A 12,451-nucleotide genomic window follows, 5' to 3' on the forward strand; every position below is an offset into this window, starting at 1 on the left:
TGGGTAGGCATTAGTCTAGGCAGGTTGGGAAGAGAAGAAATCTGTTGTAACTTCAAGAACCAGGGTGCACGTGGAGAGGAGGGGATAGAGAGATGCTATGGGAAAAGACCAGAAGAAGACAAGACACAGCTAGCACTTCCAAACAGAAGCCAAGAGAGGACATGCCTGCCTTGGGGCTTGCGTCTGCCTCGTGGGTGTCTCGCTACAAAAAGGGATTTCCTTCTGAGCACGGAATCTCCCTAGTTAGCTTCCCTGTTTGCCATTTCACTGCAACACGATTCCAGAAGGACTGCTCCCCACCCGTCACTGAGGCACTGAAGCAGAATTCCCCGTTTACATACCTCCCACACTTGTCCTTTTTATGGAAATCTGCTCCGCTGCTCTGCAAGAGTTTTATACATTCCACATTACTAGAAAGACAGGGAAAACCTCATTAAGATGGTACAGGTCAACTGCTCGGCTATCTTCAGACAGAGCTGATTTTGGTGAAGTGTGCGGCCAAGATGAAATGAGAGCTCCGGCTTTAAATTCTGCTAATGCAAAACCAACCTGAACATCTTAGAGGAATGGAACATTGCAAGGATTTAAAGTTCCAAGCTAATAAATTGATGCATTAAAGAGCTTGATGGAATGTTTCCAATTCCAAGACCAAGGTATTTAATGATGATTACATGGCTAAACCTTTAGTGGTGTTTTCATCGTGTAGCCCGAGAATCTCTTTCAAAACCATCAAGAGTTAAGGAAACAACCCCTTACACCTATGATGGCTTCATGTCACCTCTACACAATGAGCCAGAATGGAGAAACATTACGTTTTATCACAGGAGAATGAATTCACCGTGATAACCATTTTCAACCCAGACTCTCCATAATGGGAAGTAAGACAGCTGCATTTCCCTGTCCTTGTAATATAGGTAAATAAATGTGCAAAAAATAAAAGGACAAAAATAATGTAAGGGGGCACAGTGATCTTCCAGAGCTTCTTTGTCACTCTCAGAAGCAATAAATCATGTTTAGTAGAGATAAAGGACCCACTGAAGTGAATTTTCCAATTGAAGGGCATGTCGCTAAATATTAATTGTAATAGGAGTTTCAGATATGAACCCAGGATGGTGCATGGCCAAGGTCTGATAATTTTTTTAAATGTCGGCATAAAAAGAGACAATCACCCATTATTATTCTACACTTGGAGGGCTGAGAGGCAGTCTAGGATTTACTGTTTTATTATCATTTTAATATGAAAAATGATCTCATTAACAAGGAACCCGAGCAAGGCTCTCCCACCCCCCCACTCACTCTTTGTAGTCACCTTTCTCAGAGAACCCACTGTTTCAGTCCTAAAATATAAGAACTTTCTGGGACCATGATGTGTTGGTGTTGCCTGCCAGTTGAGGTAAAAGCACCTGTCTCTTACTGAATGAAGCCAAAGGAACAAAGGCAGAGGCAGATCTAGGTGTTTGGCTTATGAAGGTCATTCAATTTTGGGAGAAGGTTGGGGAGAAGGAGAGTGATTTAAAAAATAAGACATAATTATGAATATAAAACTGAATACAAAATTTTGGAAGGGACCCCTGCAAGTAAGGGCTCTAAAGCTTCCCAGTCAACCCACCTCTGATAAAGAGGTGATGCCTTTGATAATGTACAGATGACAAGTAGAGAAGCATCGCTGTTCCCTGAGGCCTAGCAGACTGATTGAGAACTAATACCTTACCCAAACAAGGTCACCCGAGGGAGGCCATGTTTGGTCAATGTCTGGTCATATATTGAAACACACTGACCAAAGCCGTAGTCTCACCACTGATATGAAAAAGGGGGTCTGGGGGTGCCTGGGTGGCTCAGTGGGTTAAGCCACTGCCTTTGGCTCGGGTCATGATCTCAGGGTCCTGGGATCGAGCCCTGTATTGGGCTCTCTTGATCAACAGGGAGCCTGCTGCTTCCTCCTCTCTCTCTGCCTGCCTTTCTGCCTACTTGTGATCTCTCTCTGTCAAATAAGTAAATAAAAATCCTAAAAAAAAAATTAAATTAAATTAAAAATAAATAAATAGTAAGTACCTTCACTAAAATTAAAAAAAAAAAAGAAAAAGGGGGTCTGATGAAAAATGCTCTTTACAACTTAAAAAAAAAAAAAGCAAGGATTAAATTGTTTCTTGCCTATCCCTTGAGTTTCTTTGCCCTTTAGTCACATTTAACCATTGACGTACTTAAAAATCAGTTTTGAAATCAGGACAAAAATATCTGTCAATAAACATGAACTAACTCAATCTTGGATTCCTTTGATCATTATCCACCTACCAGTGACAAAAAAGGAAAAACTTAGGAACAAATCTCAAATTGTTTTCTTTTGGTAGAGTGCATATCAGGTAAGTACATATTCTATAGGCTGAAGACCTACAATTAAAAAAAAAAAGAAAAGAAAAAGAAAGAGAGAGAGAAGAGAAAACGAAAGAAAACAATTCTCTCTATGAGGTGGGCTAACAATTTTTCTTAGGAGGAACAAACTTTCAATTAATATGGAAATGCGAAAGTGCTATTTGGCGTCGGTAGAAATGATTCTTACCCATCTAAGGAGACTGCTTGTGATTCACAGACAACTTAAGCCAAGTAAGAGAAATGAGGAGTTAAGTCATGAAGGGAGAAGGGAAACGGCTAACTACTTACCCTCCTGCGGCAGCAGCATGAAGGCACGTTCTTCCAAATTTATCTGGGGTGTCTATTTCAAAGCCTGCAGACAGCACGTGCTCATTACTAAACAAGGATACTATGCTATACTTTTGTCCTAGTTAAACCACAAGAAACATTGCAGAGACAGAAAAATCAGTTAGTAGAAAAACCAGAGTGCAAGCAATTGTAGTCAGAAAGAGGTTGTCATGGAAACGAATGGTAACTGCTCAAGCTTGGCAATTTTATAGGAAGAACCGTGAAGTCTAGAAGAATTTATTTTCACATTCAGCCCTGGGTGAACCACAGCCCCATATTTCAATCCCAGGATAGAAATTTATGAAACCAATTGGAGATAAGTAGGGCACTAGACAGGCAGACAGAACACATGGAGAAAACATGGACAGCCAAGGAGGAATCTTAACATGCTGGGGTAGATATTTTCTTATGTGTATTATTAGCTTTCAGTTGGTTTAAGATTTGGGAAACATGCTTTCATGCAGGGACGATTTTTTAAACATGCCAAGAGCAGTGAAGGCAGAATCAACCATAGGTAAAGCACTTAAAAGGAAAAAAAAAATGCCTCTGGGATGTCTGTTGAATTAATTCATAAACAATCTTTGCCTTGCAGACCTCTATCACCTTTGAAAGCCAGGAACTTCTTAATACAGGGAGGTTGGCAGAAGCAGTGATAAGAAAGATTAGCAAAGCTCCAAACCAGGAAAAATGTGTTGGTTCCAAATAGACCCACATTTAAAAAAATAAAAATTAAACCTAGTTGGAGGGGCTCACACCATAGGGATTTATCAGAGCCCACAGTATAACGCGGTATTTCTACTGTCAAAATGTGGCAGCTTTGGCCTTTTTTCCTTTGTTGAAAATATTAACTGTTCAATCCACCCTTTCAAGCCTCAAAAAATTTTCCCTGATTCCGACAAACTTCCGCTAAGCTGTGGCCCCCCCCTGCCTGTCTCTCACGCCGGATCACCCATGATTTAACTGGAAAAACAGGCAAGACTGTCATTCCGGGCCAGGAACAACTACACTCAAACAGCCGCGACACCAAGCACGGCTGGGAGCTGTCCGCAGACCAGGTAACGGATGACACAAAGCACAGGCAGCCGCTTCCTCGGGCCAGACACCCAGAGCCACGCGGCTCCTTCCAGGTCACGTTAAGCCTCGGCTGTGGGAAGGGGTTACTTACCCGACGACAAAAGCTTTCTGCAGCAGTCCGAGTGGGCGTTTAGGGCTGCTAAGTGCAAAGGGAACATGCTATGGATTCCACACCTGAGGAGGGAAAAAAAGAAAAAAGAGCGGCTCAGGGGGACATCTCAGATAAATGCAGAAGGACAGTAACGTTTCTGGAAGTTCTTGGATGAAAACTAAATCCACAACACCTCACTTCGAGGCCCTTGCCTGAAATAATTTCATGATCCCTCCACTCAGGAAATAATTGTGCAATCATTTTCCACCTTAACGTGATAAAATCCTGAACCTGGACCAGAATGAAAAACCCCTGACAATAGGAAAGTACCTTTTTCAGATAATGTTTCCTATAAAGGGTGATGCTGTATTTCAGATTAATTTACCTTTCTTTCTTTCAGCTGAGTAATTTTATGTCAGCAATCTGTTTTATTCAGTGACCTGTTTTATTCCTTGAATTGGTAAAGAAACACTATTGACCTATTATGTCCCAAGTACTTTGCTGAGAGTTACTAATGGCTGTACTATCGATATCACAATGTTGGATGCAAATAAAAACTGATGTTGACCTTTTGCAGGTGCAACTTCATCTTCCTACCGGACTTTTATCCGGCATATCACCCACATCAGGACACCGTCACGAAAACACACTGCAGCAACAAACGTCACCTGGCACACACGGCATAAATCTAGCATACTTTCCCTAACAGTATTACAGAAAGAATCTAGAAAAGGACTTTTTAGACTGATACCCTTTCCTAAACAGTCCCCAGGATGATCCCTTAAGGGACAGGCGCCTTTTGATAGTAGTGCTTTTTCCTTTAAAATCAAATCCTCCGGGCGCCCAAGTGGCTCAGTGGGTTAAAGCCTCTGCCTTCGGCTCAGGTCATGATCCCAGGGTCCTGGGATCGAGCCCCACATCGGGCTCTCTGCTCAGCAGGGAGCCTGCTTGCTCCTCTCTCTCTCTGCCTGCCTCTCTGCCTACTTGTGATCTCTGTCAAATAAATAAATAAAATCTTAAAAAAAAAAAAACAACTAAAAATAAAATCAAATCTTCCTTGGGGCGCCTGGGTGGCTCAGTTGTTAAGTGTCTGCCTTCAGCTCAGGTCATGATCTCAGGGTCCTCTCTCGAGCCCTGCTTCAGGCTTTCTGCTCAGTGGGAAGCCTGTTTCTCCCTCTCTCACACCCCCTGCCTATGTTCCCTCTCCCGCTGTGTCTCTCTCTGTCAAATACATAAATAAAATCTTTAAAAAAATCAAATCCCATCTTCCTCTTGCCCATCACCTCTCCTCACCCAAAGCCGGGCGCTGAACTGTCATCCTAACGAGCAGCAACATTGGGGGGTTCCGGTGTTCTCATAAGCATTTATAATGCTAGTGCTCATTTCTCAGAACATCCCGTTAGAGTCAAATAACGTATTTCAAAACTTTGCAAGCCCTCCGCATAACACAAGTAAGTATGTGTATTTCCACCTGCAGCATCAATGACGTCAGTTCCTTCTCTGGCACAAAGTCGCCCCTTTTCAGATCGCACAATTCATTAAGAAACACGTACGGTTGGAGTGGGTCAGGTTTCAGATATGTGACTTTTATTTGCTATCTCAAAACTTCCGATGATGGGTGTGAACGTGTCAAAGCTTAAACGTATTCCCAACTATCTAATGGTGCTCAGCGCTCTGCCAAGTCCTTGTCTGCTAACAATTAACCACCTCTCTCTCCATGAAAACTTCTCTCTGTGTATTGGTGTCTTTGTTCAGTCTCTCCTCTGCTGGTTTTCCTTTCCCTATATGGAGATTTCCAACCCACGGTCTATAATAGCTGGCATCCATCAAGAGCCGCAATTTGCTTGTCTTCTGGGCAGCGTCACGCAGAGGGGAACTGCTTGTAATTGCCTCTCTCATCATTGACAAAAAAAATTCTGAAAGGCAATTGCACCAGTGACAACCTTGATGTTCGTGGCAAGGAAGCGGCATTGGGGGATGGGAGAGAGGCTTTCCCATCTATGCTGCATTTACATTGTCCTCTTGAAGCCAGGGAAACAGTGATTTTTAAAAAATGTATAATGTGTTTTAAAAACACATTATTAAGTGGAATTTTAAGCCGAGGAGTCTGTACCTAACCACTTTATTTGTATAGGGCAAGTAAGGAAAAATGTGATGATATTACTATTTCTGGACATTTGTAAGAGAAAATCAGTATTTTCTAGGATGGCTTTAAGTTCTTGAAGGAATATGCCTGGGATTGGGTGAGATTTCCCAAGATTTCTTTGAGCCTTCCCCATTCTTTAACTGTAACTTTAATAAAAATATATTTGTGTACAAATACATAATCTACAAACTATAAATATATTAAAACATTTTATATATATACATATTATATATACATACATATACATACATATGTATATATACATAATATAATACATATTTCATAAAGATACAAAAAATACATATCTTTACATACAATAATATAAGCAAATGAATTAGAGAAAATAGCATTTAATTCTACAAGTAATCAATTAGGAAAAACATAAAAGGTGTAAGTGATAATATAACAATAACAGCACGGTAACATATTCCGTAAATTTCATATGAAAATTTCTAATCAACTTTGACACTTAACATCCTTGTCTTCAGATAATTCATCATACTCTACATTAGCTAATTCCTTACCTTTTTTCCTATTACTTATAAACTTGAGAAGCTAAGGGGGGTAGAACTATTCTAAAAGGTCTAGCAACAATTCTGTTTGATATATATTTTTTATTCCATCATTCATTAAAAAATCACTATCTCAGTGTAGGTTTGAAAACACATTAATTTAGACTCAAGTACCACTGACATTTGAACTTGAATGTGATACTATGGTTCAAACACGAAAACTAAACATCAGGCCAAGATTGGAAATAAAAGTCGAATTCAGGATCTCTGAATCACTTCAGAAATGATTCACGTATTTCAAGATAAAATTATTCCTTTATTGTTATAAAGTAAGACTGCTTATAAAGGCAGAGCCAAAAAACCTTTAGCAGGGAAATTAGGGTTTGGCTGTCCTAGGCAAATAAGAAGCGTCACTCTGACTTCATCAGATAATACATCAAAGAAGATCAAGAAATAAAGATGTCAGATAACACTAAACTTAACAGTGCATAAATTACAAGAAAGAGGAGACCAATTCCAGCTACAATGCTACATTTATTTGACCAGTCATAAAATTAATGGGACACATTTGTATTAGCTATTTCTAATTTAGCTGTTAGCTGGCATTTCCTGGCCAGTTATTTCAGAATAAATGAGGTCAGAATCAATTGTGGACAGCTACTAGAGGTAAGGAAAGGGCTTGCGTACTATCAGAACATCAGTTCCTTTAAGCTTTCCCCTTGGCGTCAGAGAGCTATGGCCGTTCCTTCCCACTTCCAGTGCTCTCCAGAGCCTTCCTTCAGGCTATGTGCTGAAAAACACTGTAGTTACGGTGATGGAGTCAAAAAACTTTGGGTCTGAGTCCTAATCTTGACACTTGCCAGCTATTTGATCTTTGGCAAGTACGTAATGCTTCCCTATACCAGAAAACAAATATCATAACACTGTTGATTTTATAAAGCAACTGTAACTAATTAATTAAACTAATTAATAATTAGCAATTAAACTAATTAGTAATGCACCCAAGTGCTAACAGAAGGACTGGACCATGATAAGCCTTAACCATACAAGTTAGTATTGCCTTTGAAATTATTATTGCCCTTGAAATTATTATTAGCTTAGTGGGATAATCAGCAGCCTATGAGTTTTGAAGTCTTATCAGGCTGTGATTCCTTAAAATCAGGTTTGTGACCCTTAAAAAGCCAAGAAAAAATTGTGATCAACTAGCATTTCTGTTATCTTTCTACATCTCAGAATTCTTTTTTTTCTTTTTATTTATTTTTTAAATTTCTTTTCAGTGTTCCAGAATTCATTGTTTATGCGCCATACTTGGAATTTTTTACGGTGCTTATCTCACAAGTCTCCTAGGGCAGGTGGACTGGTTTAGTTCTGTCCACTCAGCAGTGAGATTTTATGCTTCTTACTTGACGGATCAACCCAAATCAAAAAATCAGTTTCCTATTAATTTCACCTACGTCATTCTGAGTATTCGTCACACACCCCTAAGCTGGAGGCATTGGGTGTAAGGGGCAGCAATGAGGCCTGGTCCTTGCTGTTTGCAACCTACTGACACTTGCAGTGGTTTCTTTCGAATCAAGACCAAACACTAACGCAGCTTACAAGCCGCTTCTGGGTCCAGCTGTTGCTTCATCGACCAGTACTCTAGAACCGCAGTGACTTCTGTCCCTTCCTCCTGGAGAAACCAAGGCTCTATCCTGCCCACGGCCTTTCTGGGCACACGTGGGTGTCTCGAGAAACTCACCTTTCTGCCGCCTTCTCACGGCCTCTCCCAAGCTTGTTGGTGCATCTCTGGGGGCCGCCGGCAACACCCTTGGGCTCTCATGAGTTCTCTGTGGGGATCTTTAAACTGTCTTTTCCTTTTGATCATAACCTAAAGCGAGTGACCTAAGAGCACGCTTTGGCTCTTCTCAACAACCACCTTCTCACAACAGACCTCGGCCGTGTGCCAGCGCCCGCGTCTGTCCTCGGAACCACACTGGCGCCCTGTGGAGCTCCCGTACTCGGCAGGGCCCAGAACAACAGAAGGAAGGAGGACGTGCTAGGCCAACGATGCCTGCAGCTGGAAGGGCCGGTGACAGCGCAGGAGGCTTAGTCTCCCAGATGCGCAGAATTTGGCAGCAGCTGGCACTTGTGCTGCGTGACGAGCCCCCTGGCCCTGTAGCGCATCGAAGCCTTTGCAAAACTTCCAGTCCCCCAGCATGTGCTGACCTCCTACGCGTCGGTGCCTTGGCCACCGGGACAATAACCGCAGGACAACGGTGATGTAATTCTGGCAAATGGTCCCACCCTCCACTACGCAGAGAGGCAGCGAGCCTCGTGCCGAGGAGCCTCAGCTCCAGATCCGGATGGCCGAGGACACAGTCTCCTCTCCGCGCCTCACGAGCTCTGTGACCTCAGGCAAGTAAGTGAACCTCTCTGTGTCTCATTTACGTCACTGATAAGATGGCGCTAATCGTGTCACTGACCCCTGGGACCGCCGTGACAATTAAATATAATTCCCTAGCATGGGAAGCAAAGGCCTCATGAACATTAATTAGCTGCTCCTGCTGACCCGTGAGCACTGGGTGCTGTTTGCACGGGTGCTGTCGGGGTTTCTTTGGACTCACTGACAGAGCAGAGTCAAAGCCTAAGGAGTCTCTATCTAGTTTTACATTTATCCACATTTGAGTAACACTGTAATAAAATAATATAATAATAAATATATGATAACATATTTATTATGACATATACTTATATTTATAAATAATATATGTATATTTATAAATAATATATTTGTATGTGTAAATATTTATATATTTATGTATAATAATGAATAATAAAAATAAAGATCATTTAAGTCTACACCTGGGATCTGCAAGCCCGTCGGTACCACGACCTAACCAACCGCTCTCCACCTGCCGTCCCCATCAGCACGGCTCGTCCCGGAAGCCTCCCCCTGCCCCAGCCTCACTAGGTCTCACATATGTTCTGTATCCGGTGGCACCCAGAGATTGTTCTGGAATCGCACTTTGCATGCCTGATTGTAACTGCTTGTTTAATTCCTGCCCCCCGTGAATTATTAATTCCGTGAGGGCAGGGACTGCCGCAAGGCCAGGAGCTGACCTTCTGCAAACACGCAGCGAATGAACAGACGGCAGAGTCGGTTACCTGCGTCAACTCGGATGCCCCTAATTTTGCTGCCGTTGAGGCAGAATCAGTAAGGTAGAAAACAAATTAAAATCCCAGAGACAAGCGTCTCGAACCTAAAAATGTTAAAGAAGAAAAACCACCACATAAAGTTGCAGGAGCCCCGAGTCAAGCTGCAGAAAGTGCTCTGACTTGAAGCCCAGAGAAGGAAAAAGAATATCAAAAACATTCCATCGGCCGAGAAGGAGAATCAAACAACTCCGTAAGAAAGTAATGACCATAACACCTGTCATATAGAGAGCTTTAGAATACATTTGGTCATATAGTTTTGTGAGTGAGGAGAGGTACTTTCACATATGTTATCTGTTGGTCTGGTTATGAATAGAAGGAAGGTCCCACCTTCTCCTCTTTAATAAGCTACTCCACATAGACCCACAAGGAAGCCAGAGAACAGTGATTTTCTGAGGGCTCTTTGCAAACTTAATCTTCTCCAATTTTCCTTCCCCTATCTTGACATTTCCCCTCAGGTGATTTCCCTCCCCATGCACTACACACACACACACACACACACACACACGAGTGCAGCCTAATGAACCACTATTTACTGCAGGAAGCGTTCTTATCCCCAGGTACGCTGTCACATAACCAGATGTGGCCCCCTGAGGCCAGGACAATGTTGGCCTCTGTGGCATCCCCAGGACACAGCACAGTCAGTGGAAGGAAAGGCTACTGGGCAACAACGCCATCTCTAAGGCACTGTTGCCACATGGTGTGTATTCCCGTAAATTGAGGGCAAAATAATTACAAAGAAACGAAACTTGTGCTTATAGAGGGAATATGTTTGGGGAAATTTTGAGTAAGTAGTGGGCCCTGTGTCTCCCTCAAGTGGATCCAAGTCTGGAAGAAAATCAGAAATTCATGGTTGTTTGGTTAAAACACCCAAGTAGCCCTGAGTGGAAAGAAAAATACCACTGTAAATGTTAACATATCACAGGTGAAGTGGGTGGCCTAGATATCTGACTCCTGCTCAATGAACATGGAGCACTTCTGACCTCTGGCTTTGGGTAGCCATGGTGGGTAGGGAACTCAGAATCCAGTAAGAGCTCCCTTATCTTAGGACAGTGCTCTTTCCACAAGACTGAGCCGTTTCTTCCAACTTGCAGTAGCCCAGGCAAAAAGGTTCTTCAACTGTAAATGGATTCCTTTCTTCTGCAAGGAGACAGCCCACTGCTCTCACTGTTTGTCAGCGTGGCCCTCTCTTCCCACCCCCAGCCTCACCCGGAGCCCAAGGCCTCATCTTCTCCTCCCTGGACGTGTGCAAAAGGCTGCCACATGTCCCTGGTCTGGACCACCTTCCCCACGTCTGGGCTATGGCTGGAGTGATCTTTCTCACGCACAAATGGGATCATGAGACACAACCTTCCCTACATCCATGTATAATTCTTTAACAGCTTCCGAATGCCTCAGAACAGAACCCAACTCCTTCGCAGGACACGCAAGGTCCTTCAAGATGGCGGCTCTTCCGGCCGTCCCACCTCATTGCTTTCCATTTCTCCACACACATGAGGTAACCCAGGCTTGGCAATCGGCTTTCAACACATTGACATGTTTGTGCCTTTGTAAATACTGTTCTCCTTTCCAGGACTGTCCTTCCTTGTGTTTCCTTCATCTTTTTTTTTTTACCTCACACATTTTGTTTACCTGGCTAACTCCTACCCCTCCTTCTTTTTGCTGAAATGTCCCCTCTTTTGCGAAACCCACAACGTCAGCATCTCCCTGAATGTTCCCACAGCACGGTACAAACTTCACAAGACTTGAGCTGTCTTCTCTGGATCTTGTTCCTGCCACTAGACTGGACCCTTCGAGGTTGCTGGAAGCCACCAGTGCCTTCCATGGACCATTTAAATTTTGGCTTATTCTCAAGCAAGATTTTTTAGTTCTGTTGCATAATACTTGGCAAATAAAACAGAACTCCTAATGCTACAGGGCCCTTACACTGCTCTCCTGAAAACTTAGTTTTTGTTACCCATGGTCTCTGCGGTCACAGCCTCACTCTCTGTTCAGTTCTTTAAGGCTCTCTTGAATTTGGTTCTACTGCATGTTATTAAATAATAAAATAATAGCTGTTGACAGCTTCCTCTGTGCTAGGCATTCTTCAAAGAGCTCTTAACATGAATTATCTTGTTCAATTATGTTAGGGAATATATTTATGTAACTCATACTCACATTGATCTTAACCTATACCAGAGAGCTTTACTGGTAATTAAATCCTTTAATCCTCATAACACACCTGTGGGCAAGTACTGTCAAAACTCCCATTTTTGAAAAGAAGAAACTGAAGCACAGAGAGCTTTAGCAATAGGCACGAGGTCACACAGCTCCCACGTAAGGTGGGTTGGGTTTGCGCCCATGTGGTTTCCATGAAAGCCTGGGCTCCCAACCCGCACGTGAGACTACCTGAGGGCAGCACATCCTGGAATTATACGCTTTCCTCCCTGCTCAGGATGTCTGCTACCCTCCGCTCCACTCAAGTCTTCGCTACCCTTCAAAGCCTACTTACAACTCACCTTCTGCTTGAAGGCTTTTCTGAAAACTCTGACCACCTTTGAGCTCTCTCCTGTCTACAGGCTATGGCATCCACTGTCTACACTGAACACTTTGCCACTTAAGTCCTATTTAATTTAGAACTTTATTATACACACTCTTGCATGGCTCCTTGTCTTAAGAGGGCCTTGGCCTCTAACAAAATTATGAGCCCCTTGAAGGTATCAACCAGGAGATTTATTTCCAAAACTTCCCATAGCG

General features: G+C 42.8%; 1 protein-coding gene across 5 annotated transcripts in view; it reads right to left on the reverse strand.

Moving 5' to 3' along the window:
* ANKRD44 (ankyrin repeat domain 44) overlaps positions 1 to 12,451 on the reverse strand; it is a 321,175-nt gene that overhangs the window by 104,307 nt on the left and 204,417 nt on the right. For all 5 annotated transcript variants that reach the window (XM_044241217.1, XM_044241214.1, XM_044241216.1 and 2 more), the window contains exons 11-13: positions 3,863 to 3,945; positions 2,659 to 2,722; positions 342 to 410 (exon numbers count right to left, since the gene is read on the reverse strand). In XM_044241217.1, the coding sequence (XP_044097152.1) occupies positions 342 to 410; positions 2,659 to 2,722; positions 3,863 to 3,945 (216 nt within the window). The remainder of the gene's footprint in view (positions 1 to 341; positions 411 to 2,658; positions 2,723 to 3,862; positions 3,946 to 12,451) is intronic.

This window comes from Neovison vison, chromosome 3, assembly GCF_020171115.1.
Source record: "Neovison vison isolate M4711 chromosome 3, ASM_NN_V1, whole genome shotgun sequence".
NCBI lineage: Eukaryota > Metazoa > Chordata > Mammalia > Carnivora > Mustelidae > Neogale > Neogale vison.